This window comes from Arachis hypogaea, chromosome 10, assembly GCF_003086295.3.
Source record: "Arachis hypogaea cultivar Tifrunner chromosome 10, arahy.Tifrunner.gnm2.J5K5, whole genome shotgun sequence".
Taxonomy (NCBI): domain Eukaryota; kingdom Viridiplantae; phylum Streptophyta; class Magnoliopsida; order Fabales; family Fabaceae; genus Arachis; species Arachis hypogaea.
In genome coordinates, this window is record NC_092045.1 from 114,614,198 (window position 1) to 114,628,143 (window position 13,946).

Here is a 13,946-nt window from a genome sequence, read left to right on the forward strand (position 1 = left end):
ATAATGAGTGGAATAATAATAATTAGCTTAATAACTTTATTTTGTTATATTTTCACTTTGAGGCTTAAAAAAGGAGAATAATAATGGTGCTTTTCTCTTGCACAAGTAAAGTACACATATATCTTCCTTGAGTTGAAAGGCAAAGAATTTATAAATATTCTTATTAAGATTGTGTGCATGACATGATATAGATGAAGTAAGGAGCAAAAATGGAAAGAAACTTGGGCTTAGTTGCAGGTTCTCACAACAGCAATGAATTCATTATCATACGTCAAGATGGTGATTTTCTTGTAAGTAATTAATAACAAGTAACATTAATTAGTATAAACTCTTTTACTTAGTTTAATTATTTATTTTTTTCAGTATTCACTGATGCTATTCCTCATGTGAGAGAGCACCAGAAGTAAAAAATATGAAATTTTATTTTGTCTTAGCATTCTATTTCTATTGCTTCTATTTTCTAGATTTTTAGAATAAAAAATAAAAAAATATTTCTGTAAGTAAAAATACGAAATTTTTGGTCTTAGCATTTTATTTCTGTTCTTTCTACTTTCTAGAATTTTAGAATAAAAAGTAAAAGAAAAAAACCATTTCTAATACCATAATATGACAGTGTTATAGCATTATTAATAGGAGTATGTTATTATTTTTTTATTTTATTTAATTTTCTCGGACAATAAAAAAAGGCTAAATAAAAAAGTTTGGACTGTTTGGGTTATTATTTTTTTGTCTCTCTAATATTATCATTTTTATATAAATTGTGACATGCAAATTTAACTAAATTATCGTATAACAGATTTTAACTATTAATTTATACAAAAATAAATAAATTCTCACAAAAAAAGGATAATTGATGTCAAAAATTATTAGATAAATAAACATATTTGACTAAACTACTTAATATAATACGTATTATCATCTTAATTATAGAGGGATGAGTGGGAAGGGTTGTGTGGTGAAGTGTGCCAGCTATGTGGAGAAGAAATAGGAGTTACTGAAGATGGTGATCTCTTTGTGGCTTGCAACGAGTGTGCCTTTCCCGTTTGCAGAAACTGTTATCACTATGAACGCAGGGAAGGAACCCAACTCTGCCCACAATGCAAAACCAGATATAAGCGTCTCAAGGGTATGTATGTATGTATGGTGAAAATTCAGGTAAAGTTAATTTTACGTGAAGTTGATATCTGAGAGCCGTTAGATGAAAATTTAGTCAAATCAGTCAAATTATCTAACAGCTCTTAGGTATTAATTTTATGTAAAGTCGACTGTACTTGAGTTTTCACGATATATGTATATATCTATAAATCAATTTTAGTGTTAATTTTTATAAAGATGTTTTTGGGTGAATATGATAATTAAAAATCGTTAAACAATTTGAATGGTTTAACATATTATATGTTTACGTCTTAATTATAATCTTTATATGTTATAATGTAGGATGTGCGAGAGTCGAAGGTGACGAAGAAGAGGATGACATTGATGATTTAGAGAATGAATTCGAACAAGAGATGCATGTTACTATGCCTCCTGAGGTAAATATTTTTTTTTCAATTTCGACCTACTATATTAGTATTTTCTTAACTACCAAACATATTTTTTTATTTAAAAAATAAAATACATCATTAATTAGTAATAACTATATTTTTATACGACTATCAAGAATATTTGGTGTATAAATAATATTTTTTATTTTTTATCAATAGCTTCATCTAGCTCTTGTTCCACAATTCTGGATTTTTTTTTATATTTTGTATCATATTATATAAAATTTGAGTAGGACTAAAAAATGTATATTTAAGTAGGACTCTTTTGTGTATTAATTGTAGGAATTTAATTTTGATGTACTGATAGTGTAAAGTAGTTTTATATATACATTTAATTACATAATGTTACATCAGTAAAAATAATTATTTTTTATATTAATTACGTAAATGATCATCTAAAAGAACAAATATAATTGTATAATTGTGTAAAAATACTTTATAATGTAAATGTATCAAAATTAAACTCTAATTATAGATATTTTTATTCTGTTTTATTAAGTTTTTCTTGTCACATGCTAGTTTATTTTGTTGTTTTACAAGTTTTGATATAAACAATCAAAAAGAAGGAAGTAATTTAATGTACTTATTATAAGTTTTTCATTTTTTTTTTTGAGTATATTAGAGTATATATGAATGCTCAAACGGTTGCTAAATGTATTTTGACGGATTAAACCATCATTAAATATAAGAAAACATTATGACAAAAATTATAATTTAGTGACGATTTAAAATTATCTCTAAATATATTGTAATAACTAAAATAGTCAGGAAAATATAAAAAAGATTTATCACATGATTTAGTAATTTAGTGATCAAATCGTCACTAAATATAAAATAAAAAATACCTTAATAAGTGTTATAAATTTGTAACGATTTTATACTTTAGAAACTGTCACACAAAAATTAGCAACACTCTTATTAACATTGGTTCAAAATTGTTGTTAACCATTGTGAAAAAATTTAGCAACAGTTAAAACAGTAATTAAACAGTAAAAAGACCATCGCAAAAATACTATTTTGTTATAACGGATGAGAAAAATTTTTATACAGTGTAAGATTAGATTTAAAGAATAAACATTGAAAAAATCGATTTTATTCTTCTCTGCTAGTATGTATTATCATTTTATTTGTTCCAATACTCTTAAGAAGTAAATTTAAGCCATTACTTAAAGCTAAAGAGTCTAAAGTTTTCCAAAAGATTATTAATTTATTATATCACGTGATATCAAAAGTTGGCCACTTTTCATGTAACTTTTAGGATTGCTTAAATTCATAAAATATAATAGATTAAGAACCGTAATCAATTTCTCTCTCCCCCTCTCTCTTTTTCTTTAATTATTTATTTATTTTCTGAATTATTATTTAAACAACTATCACTATCACAAAAACGAGATTTAGACACTAAATTTTAACCACGAATACTGAATCGTGATAAAAATAAATGAGCCTGCTTTGTATTTAGCACGAAACATTGTCACAGTGACTAAAATTTAACATTTTGCCACAAACAATATTCATCATAGCTTTTTAATTTTGTCATGGAATATATATAGATATAAATATTATTTTCTGAACTATAATTCAAAGATTTCTAAAAACTTAGCATGTAATTGAGTTTGGACAGGATGATGAAACATCTCAAGAACATCAGCATAGTGCTTTAGTTCCATCATACATGATGAGTAAAGAGATGATTGGATTGCAAGCCCGGGCCATGGATCCTTCGAAGGACCTTGCAGCTTATGGCTATGGAAGTGTTGCATGGAAAGAAAGAATGGAATTGTGGAAGCAAAGGCAACAGAGACTTGAAGAGGCTCATAATAATCATCACCAAAATCATGCTTCACCAGATGATGACACTGAATTCCCTCTGTATGTGTTTCTTTTCACTCTCTGTTCCAACTTCTTTTACTTTAAGTAAAAAATTTTCATTATATTATTTAAGTATATGTAAATTAAGGAAATGATTACAAACATCTTCATTATATTTTAGATAAATTTATGTAAGTATCTTTATTAATTTTCATCATATTTTTATACTAAACTATTTCTCTTAATTGCCACTTACTCACTCTTCTTGGTTTATAGGTTAGCGGTTAAAATATTGAATTAATTAATATTTTATAATTAAAAAAATAAAAATTCAAGTGTAGTTAATTTCATGTAAAAAATTAGTCAAACTTATTAAATTATTTAACGACTTTCAATTATAAATTTCATATAAAATTAATTATACCTGAATTTTTACCTTAAAAAAATACTATGTGAACAAATTAATTTTGTAACTAAATTCAACTAAATTTTTTTCTGCTTCTTTTTATCTACTACTCCACCTTCTTCTCCAACACTGCCAATAGATTATTGGATTAACTTAGTTGAATTTATTAGTTACCAAAATAATTTAATTGTGCAGCATCATCATTTTTTAAAATGGACAATTATTTGGGATTAAAAATTGAATGATTATTTTTGGAATTAAAGGGAGTAAGAATTTAATTAAATTGATTCTTGGAGAATACTGTTTACATGGAACGTGTATGTATAAAGTCTCTCTCTCTCTTTCTCTCTCTATATATATATCTTTGCATTGCTCTTGCAAAAAAGATATTTTTTTTCTTTTAGTAAAAAAAAAATAAAAAGTTGGCCAACGTAAATTCAAATACAAAACAAATGTAAAAAAAATATTTGATATACAAATAGTAGTATTACTAAAATACTACTCTTATATTCATAAAAATATAATTGTTAGTCATTCATTAATTATATATTTAAATTATTTTTAATTAATAAAACAAGGAAAATACTAATTTAAAAAATATATTAATATCAACATAATATCTATCATAAAAAGTATATACATTTAAATTTAAATACAATTATATATATATGATAAATATACACTAAAATCAACTATTAGTATAATAAATTAAACTGGACATATATTACAAATATATAGTGACTAATTTTAATAACTAATTTAAATGTACAAATAACGTATTTATTTTGATAATAACAAATTTATATATCTCTAACAATTATTACGCACGCATTTTCATTGTTTGTTGTTGATCAGAATGGACGAAGCAAGACAACCATTATCAAGAAAGATGGGAATTCCATCGAGTAAAATGAACCCATACAGAATGATGATAATAATAAGGGTGGTGGTTGTTGCTTTCTACTTCCATTATCGAGTAACTCATCCAGTTGAAAATGCATATGCCTTGTGGCTTGTATCAGTCATATGTGAGGTTTGGTTCACTCTTGCTTGGATTCTTCACCAATTCCCTAAATGGTTCCCTGTCCAAAGGGAAACCTACTTGGATCGTCTTTCCTTAAGGCAAGACTCTTTTTATTTCATTTCCTACTCTATTATACGGTGTAAAGTGGAAACTCACATGAAGTTGATACTTAGATGATTTGATTGATTTGACTAAATTTTCATCTAACGGCTCTCAGATATCAACTTTACGTGAAGTCGACTTCACCTGAATTTTTACCCTATTATATATATATTTAACAAGGTTCTGAAAACTGAACCAACCTTTCAATTAATAGAATTAGAGGTTTGAATAAAAATATTTAAAAATTTAACTGAAATTTAACCAAAATAAAAACGATTGTAATAAAATAATATATTTATGAATAAAAAATATATATTTTTTAACTGATACTTTGACTGAATTTTTAAATTTTTTTATTAGTTTGATGCCAATCGATTTTTATTTAAACCAAATTGATCTGGTCGATTTTTTATTAATCTAATTAAACCATTTGATTTAGTCCAATTTTTAGAACTATGATATTCACTCGTTCATTATATATTAGGATAAAAAATTAATTAAATAAACGGTTATATAAATTAAAAGTGATGGATGAGAATTTTTAAATATTTTAATATATTTTATTAAATTTTTATTTAACGATTTTCGAATAAATTATCTTAAAAATAAACATTTATTATACCAAATTTCAGTCAAAGTTTTAATATATATAATTGCATTGCTTTATAAAAAAGAAATACACTGTCCATTATAAGAATAAAAACAAAAAAAAAAGAAATTTCCCACTTTATATATTGAATTAACATTATTTTGGTATTATATATATTATTAATATAATTCTAGAGAAAAGATTTTAATATTAAAATTATAATATTTGAAAAGAAATTATTCTTAGGATTTTATGAAATTGAATGATATTTGACAAAATGTTCTAAAATTTAGGCAAACACAAAACACTTTCAACATTTTATCAAATATCATTTATATATATTATAGCTTATATGACAAGATACTTTTTTCCCCACGAAAATATTATTTATATCATAGTTTATATTTAGTCATTCATGATTTCTTTACCATATTTTTCACATAAAAATTCTTAGAAAATTTTTTAGGAAAAGATAATAACTAAAATGTTTAGTCATACAAATACTAAACATATTGCAATTTAATCAAATATATCATATTATGTAATTGTATTTTAGTTAATATCAGAGTTCTGAAAACTAAATTCAATTGAATTAACCGGTTCGATCGAATTAACCGAAAATTAAATTATTTAGTTGATCTGATTGATGTAAAAAACCGTCTACTAAAAAACCTACAAAAAAATCGATCGAACTGAAGTAAATTGACAAAATGGTAGAATCGATCGATTTTTTAACGGTTTTTAGAATTATAATTAAAAAAAAAGGAAAATAGATCATATAAATACTTAATATTGTTACATATAAAAGCATGCATGCATGGTAAACATGTTCACATGAGTATATATTAAAAATGAAATTTTTGATATATAGGTTTGAAAAGGAAGGAGAGGGTTCAGAATCAGAGCTTTCAGCAATTGATATATTTGTTTCAACAGTTGATCCACAAAAGGAGGCACCATTGGTGACAGCAAACACTGTTCTTTCAGTACTGGCTGTGGATTACCCTGCTGATAAGGTTTCTTGTTATGTGTCTGATGATGGAGCAGCAATGTTAACATTTGAGGCCTTATCTCAAACTTCTGAATTTGCAAAGAAATGGGTTCCTTTTTGTAACAAGTTCAATGTTGAGCCTAGAGCACCTGAATCCTATTTTGCTGAGAAAATTAATTACCTTCAAGATAAGGTGCACCCTTCATTTGTCAAAGAGAGAAGAGCAATGAAGGTAACATCTCTTCATTTTTTGAAGAATTCTCAAGGTATTCTTGAAATACCGGTATTCTAGTAATTTTAGCTATTGATTCCTATAGTAGAAAATATAATATATATTAATTAAAATCAACTGTTAAAATTACTAAAATATTAATATTTTAGAAACATTTAAAAATAGTTTAATTATTCTGTTTGTCTTTATAATTTTATTAAATTTTTAATTGGGTCTTTATATTTTTTTTCTTTTCGATTGAATTTCTATACTATATCATATTTTTGTACCAACAAAACGGAATATTTCGTTAAACAAAATAAATATACCTAACACTTAACTGAATATTCTGTATAATTTAATAGAATATTTTGTTAATTCCAATATTTTTATTACAATAAGAACTTAATTACAAAATTTGATATAGTATAAGAACCCAATTGAAAAGAAAAAAAAGTATAAGAACCTAATTGAAAATTTAATAAAATTATAGGAACCGATAGAATAATTAAACTATTTTAAAAAGTTTACTATCTCATATATAAGCTTATGGTGTTTGTAAAAATGTATAATTTTTATTTTGAATTTTGTAAAATAATTTCTCAATTCTAGAAATTTAAAATTTTGATTTTAGTCATTGTTATTAATTTATTCATTAATGCTCAAATAATAAATTAAATAATCATGTTACATACACACAGTAAAAAAAATCAATAATCAAATTAATCATAACGAATGAAATAATATAAATATTTATACATAAATACTATAATAAATTTAGTGATTTATTCTTGGTGTATATTTAGTATTTTTTACATTAAATAAAAACGTGACATATTTATATGATAAAATATATCACATTCTTAGTATTTCATGTAATAATTTACAATAAGAATTTTGTCAATTAACTATGACAAAAATAGTCCAAAAAATCATCACTAATGTGTCACAAAACATAATTTGTGAAGAATTAATTACCGACCATTAATTATAAAAATTATAAACAACAAAACCAAAAGCTTTATTACCTATTTTAATAGGACTAAATAAACTTGTTTAAGGCAAATGTTTTGTTAAGCAGATAATATAACAGTTTTGTGTCTCTAACATTACCGATCGAACTAATATATAACATGTAGAGAGAATACGAGGAGTTTAGAGTTCGAATGAATTGTCTGGTTGCAAAAGCTGGGAAGGTTCCTGAAGAAGGTTGGACAATGCAAGATGGAACCCCATGGCCTGGCAATACTATTCGTGATCACCCCGGAATGATACAGGTAATCACAAAAAATTAGTCATTTTTTATAACGTAATATTATTAATAATGTGATATTATGTTGGTCTCTATATTTTTTTATTTATTAGATTTTTACATAATTTTTAATTTTATAATGAGGTCTTTTTCAGTATCAAAATTATTAGAGTTAACTGAATTTGTTTTTGTAAATTGAAGGTATTCATATTAAAAACGTAATTAGATTTTTGACTATATATATTTTAAAAAAAATATTCTATTAATTTTAACGTTTTTGACATGAAAATGACTTAATCATAAAATTAAAAATAGTATAGAGATTCAATTAAAAAAATTAAAATATAAAAATTTGATTAAAAATTTGATAAAATTATAGAGACTAACAAAATAATTAAACTTCAATTAAATAATAAGTCATTAATGAGTTTTATAACAAATTAAAATCACTTTAGCATAGATGATTGTGAAAACTTAGGTGCAGTCGACTGCACCTGATTTTTCACTGTAGATGATATAAATGCGGTTAGAGAAAATAAATTCTTTTATTTTACTTTCAAAACACCTAATAATGAGTGGTATTTGCACAGGTTTTTCTAGGAAAAAGCGGGGGACATGACAAGGATGGTAACGAACTACCACGTTTGGTATATGTTTCAAGAGAAAAGCGACCTACTTTCAATCATCACACAAAAGCTGGTGCACTTAATTCATTGGTGAGTATTGAAAAACATCTATCAAGAACTACTTCATAGAATGAAATTAAATTGATGATGATGATGATCATTATTATATATATGTGTATTTGAAACAGGTGAGAGTGTCTGCAGTGCTTTCCAATGCCCCTTTTGTGCTGAACTTGGACTATGATAATTACATTAACAATAGCAAGGCTATAAGAGAAGCCATGTGCTTCATGATGGATCCATTGTTAGGTCAAAGGGTTTGCTTTGTTCAATTCTCTCACAGGTTTACTAATAATCATGCTAATGATGATGACTCATATCACAACCAAACAGCTGCTTTTACTGATGTAATTACAATCTAGTCCTTTTCTTGAAATTAATCTCCCAATTTTAAATTATGTTTGTAGTTACTGGCAGTGTTGCAAGTTTCAGAATAGCGACAGATTTTATAGCGACCAACAAAATTGGTTGTTATAAAAAAGTTAGTAGCGACTAACACTAAAACTATACTATTCTGTCGCTAAATAAGAAATTAGCCAACAAAATGAAAAGTTAGATTTTGAAGGCTACTATTACATTAAGGTAAAACTAAAGTGAAGTCGACTTCACGTAAAATTGATACCTCAAAGCCGTTAGATGAAAATTTAGCTAAATCAGTTAAATCATCTAACGGCTCTCAGATATCAACTTTACGTGAAGTCGACTGCATCTAAGTTTCCACCTTACATTAAAGGTAGTTAATCGCATTAGACATGCCGATTCAATAGGATTAACAAAAAAAAAAAACAGGTCATTTAACTGAGCCGAGTCGGCATGAAAAACTAGTTACTAGTGAATTCTTGAATTAGTCTTTAATTTTTTTAAAATCTTTTATGAAAAAACATATACTTTATAAAAAATATATATTATTTTATTATATCTGATTCAACTCTTTAAACATCTAATTTCGTCCAACGAATGATGCTGCAATTTCAAACACTGCTTTTTGAATTAAAGAGTATATAACAAGAAGCAAAACTCTCTTTACTTGAATTTAATTATTTAATTTGCAGGTTAAGATGAAAGGTTTGGATGGTATTCAAGGGCCTACATGCATTGGGGTAGGATGTGTGTTGAGAAGGCAAGCATTGTATGGTTATGATGCTCCAAGAAGAAAGAAGGGTCCAAGAAGAACATGCAACTGCTGGTCAAAGTGTTGTTGCTGCTGCGGATGGTGTTGCATGGGAAAGAAGAAGAAGAAGTGCAACAAAGAGAGCAGCCATAGAAAAGTACATTCTGAAGCATCTATTCATCACAGTGCTCTCAACTCTATTCAACATGTAACTCCACGTAAGTCATTTCACACTTGTATAACATTTTATTGGTTTTAATTTTTGTCACTATTATTTATATGCATGACAGCTGGTCGTTTGTTATTGGCTGGTTGAAGTTGTTAGTTAGATTAGTTAGTGATGAATTCTAACTAACAACTTCAACTAGTCAATAATAAATAATCACCTGTCATGTATATATAACAGATTCAATAATTTTGTGACAAATTTTTAATAGTAGAAATAAAAATACTTTATATACCAACAATGTCAATCAATGTAAAAGAATTTTACATGGATATTGTCACATTAGAAAAAATAATTAATTTTTAAACTCAAATTTATTGCTTTAAATATCATCTAGACACATAAATTTAAGGTTTAATTATTTTGTCGGTCCTATAGTTTTACTGAATTTTTAATTAGGTTCTTATTTTTTTCTTTTCGATTAAGTCCCTATATCATATCAGATTTTGTAATTAAGTCCCTATTGAATATATCTAACACTTTACTGAATATTCTATATAATTTAACAGAATATGCTGTTAATTTCAATGTTTCTATCATGGTAAAGACTTATTTACAAAATCTAATATAGTACATGGATCTAATTAAAAAAATTATAAAGATCTAATTAAAAATTTAATAAAATTATAAGGACTTACACGATAATTAAACCTAAATTTAATTAGATAAGAATGATCATATAGAACTTTTTATACTGTTGTCATCTGATTAAATATTAATAATGCAAGTCTTACTTTGAGATATTAATTGTATATATAGGAACTGAGGGTGAAATTTCGGGTCCAATAACGGAAGAGAAGTTAGCCAAAAAATTTGGACAATCTCCAATTTTCATTGCATCAACTCAATTGGGTGATGGCGAGGCAGTAAAACATGGCAGTCTCGCTTCTCTACTCACAGAAGCCATACATGTCATTAGTTGTGGCTATGAAGAGAAAACAGAATGGGGGAAAGAGGTAACAAAATTCTTTATGGATATAGTTCGTTATAAATTCGAAAATGATAGCTAAAATGTGAATAGCAGTTATATTAAGTAAGTTAGTTAAGTATATCAATTTATCTAAAGTTTTTAATAATTATATATTTTCAACTGAAATATTGACAGGTTTGACTAAATTGTCATCTAATTACGTCTAAGTTTTCACATTAAAATACACATAACTGTGTTAAATATAATGAAACTTACATGCAGTTGGTAGTTGAGAATCGCTAGATAACAATTTAGTCAAACATATTAAATTATCTAATAGATCTCAACTAGCAACTTCACATAAAGATAACTAGATGTGAGTAAACATTTGTCGGATTTTTTGTGTGTTGTTCACAGAAATATTTTTGGTATGTAATATAATATTAATATTTTGAACATGGTGGGTCAGATTGGATGGATCTATGGATCAGTTACAGAAGATATATTGACAGGGTTTAAAATGCATTGCCATGGATGGAAATCTATATACTGTATTCCTGAGAGAGCTGCATTCAGAGTATTTGGTCCAAGAAACCTTGCAAATTATATGCAACAAGTGTTTGAAAGTGCCCTTGGATCCATTGAAATTTTCATGAGCAAACATTGTCCTCTTTGGCATGGATATGGTGGAGGACTCAAGTGGCTAGAGAGAATTTCTTATGTCAATTCCATGCTCTCTCCCTTCACATCAATTCCTTTGCTGGCATATTGTACTATGCCTGCTGTTTGCTTGCTTACTGACAAGTTTATTATTCCTCAGGTATCAAGTTTATTCTACGCTGAAATTAATAGTTGAAAACTGTTAGATGATGATTTAGTCAAATTTGTCAAATTATCTTAATGATTCTCAATTATCAACTTTATATGAAAACAGTTGCATGTAAATTTTTACAATGCTATATTGTTGTTTTGCTCGAAAATCTCTATGCTTACCAAATTTCTTAATAAAAGTACGCAAAGATAATAAAATTGTGAAAGAATAAAGGAAGAAAAAGAAAGAATGAAAAAATTTTATTGATTGTTGATGGATTGAAATTGTAAACTATGAAGATAAAACTAAATATATATAGAGCATTGACCTATGAAAGATAAAATAAAATAAAGATAAGATAATAATAAAGACTAAAATTATAACTGAATTTGTGTATTCTGTGTATTCTGTTGGGTTGAATTTGTGGGCCGTAAGACTTCTTTATTCTTGTCATGGGTTAAGGTGGAAGAGTGGTTTAATATTTCTCTTTTGACATAACTTGTAGCTTAGCAGCATAGCTGGCATGTGGTTCCTGTCCCTCTTCATCTGCATCTTCACCACAAGCATTCTAGAGATGAGATGGAGCAGAGTTACAATCCATGAATGGTGGAGAAATCAGCAATTTTGGGTCATGGGAGGAATCTCAGCTCATTTATTTGCTCTCTTCATAGGCCTATTCAAAGTCTTGGTAGGTGTAAACACAAACATGATTCTCACGAAGACGACAGTAACAAGGGATAACGATCATGACCATTCTGAATTGTTTGCAATAAAGTGGACAACATTTCTAATTGTTCCAACAACATTGATGATGTTGAACATAATTGCCATTGTGGCTGGAGTCTCACATGCAATAAACAATGGCTTTGAATCTTGGGGTCTTCTATTTGGAAAGCTCTTGTTTTCATTGTGGGTAATTCTCCACTTGTATCCATTGCTGAGAGGTATGATGCACAATAATAATAGAACTCCCACCATTGTTCTTGTTTGGTCAATCTTGCTTGCATCATTCTTCTCTGTTCTGTGGGTGAAGATAGATCCATTCTTACCCAAGTCAAATGGTCCAATTTTAGAGGAATGTGGATTGGATTGCAGTTAATAGAAGGTCTCTGAAATTTCAGAAAATTTTCAATTAGATTTTTATACTTTTTTTTTAAATTAAGTCCTACCGTGACAAAAACGTTGAAATTAACGGAATATTCTATTAAACTATATAGAATATTCAACCAAGTGTTAGGCAGATTTGTTTTGTTCAACGTTTTTATCATAACAGAGACTTAATTACAAAATCTGATATGATATATAAGGACTAAAAAAAATATGAGTTATTGTTTGGTTTTGTGTTGTATGTCATAGGTAACATTATATTATTGTTTGTTCTTTATTTACTCAAATTTGATTCCAATAGAGGGAGTCTTAACCTTATTCTAGATAATTTTTCAGAAACATGAGAGTGACTGTTGAATATATATGTATCATGAGACTAGACAAGATTTGTGCCAATTGATGGAGAAATAACTTTTTGAGATAAAAGAATTGGTACATGTTTGACCGAGCTTTCCTAATATATTAGTTAATTTAATTTTATTCATGTCAATACTCAAGTACTGAGTTGTTTAGTTTTTAAATTAATGGATGAATTTGATCATCGGATAAAAATTAGAGAGACTATTTTAATTGAAATTATTTTTTATTGTTGAGCACAGTATTTTTTAATTTGACAAATTAAGAACTAATTTGTCACAAATCTAAGCTCTATTTAAGGATATGTCATTAGTCAATGAATCATTATATGTACAAGAAAAGATTATTTAAACGGACAAGTGAGCTGACCACTCGACAAATTCAAATTAATTTATTTATCATTTAAAACTGAAGCACCTTCTTTATCAATTTTAAAATTGAATGATCAATTAGATCATCAAATGAAATTGGAAAATTAATATAATTGTTATCTCGTTTAAAAAAAAGACTGTATGATAGAAAAATTAAAAATCAAAGACAATATAGCCACCTCGAAATGACTTGATATGGGAAGGAAAACATCAGTCTTCTCCATCCAACATCATCTCAATTAACAGTATGTTTATTTTGTATTTTTATTTTATTTTTTATTTTTTATTATAAAATTCTAAAAATAAAAAATGACACATAAATCAAATGTAACTTGTCAAAGGAGTTTAAGGTTGCAAATTCTACTATCAAGGCAAAATCTTGCTTGGGATGTTTTTCTACAATGTATTGGATAAACTTATTATTTCGTATTTGTCA

General features: G+C 26.7%; 1 protein-coding gene across 1 annotated transcript; it reads left to right on the plus strand.

The window, feature by feature from the left end:
- Positions 1 to 147: 147 nt before the first annotated feature.
- On the plus strand, positions 148 to 13,211 carry LOC112716894 (probable cellulose synthase A catalytic subunit 5 [UDP-forming]). Its single transcript, XM_025768932.2, has 13 exons — positions 148 to 290; positions 931 to 1,126; positions 1,438 to 1,532; positions 3,169 to 3,416; positions 4,618 to 4,884; positions 6,349 to 6,700; positions 7,819 to 7,956; positions 8,522 to 8,647; positions 8,746 to 8,964; positions 9,670 to 9,946; positions 10,714 to 10,910; positions 11,334 to 11,684; positions 12,181 to 13,211. Exons 1-13 carry the CDS (start codon positions 210 to 212, stop codon positions 12,772 to 12,774), a joined length of 3,141 nt encoding a protein of 1,046 aa, XP_025624717.1. The 5' UTR covers positions 148 to 209; the 3' UTR covers positions 12,775 to 13,211.
- The last annotated feature ends 735 nt before the right edge of the window (positions 13,212 to 13,946 follow it).

Bases quoted from the DNA above. Each gene is read 5' to 3' on its own strand.
- LOC112716894 (XM_025768932.2), top strand. From the start codon at position 210: ATGGAAAGAAACTTGGGCTTAGTTGCAGGTTCTCACAACAGCAATGAA. The intron at 291-930 runs GTAAGTAATTAA...TCTTAATTATAG, and splicing joins GTCAAGATGGTGATTTTCTT to AGGGATGAGTGGGAAGGGTT. The intron at 6,701-7,818 runs GTAACATCTCTT...TATAACATGTAG, and splicing joins AAGAGAGAAGAGCAATGAAG to AGAGAATACGAGGAGTTTAG.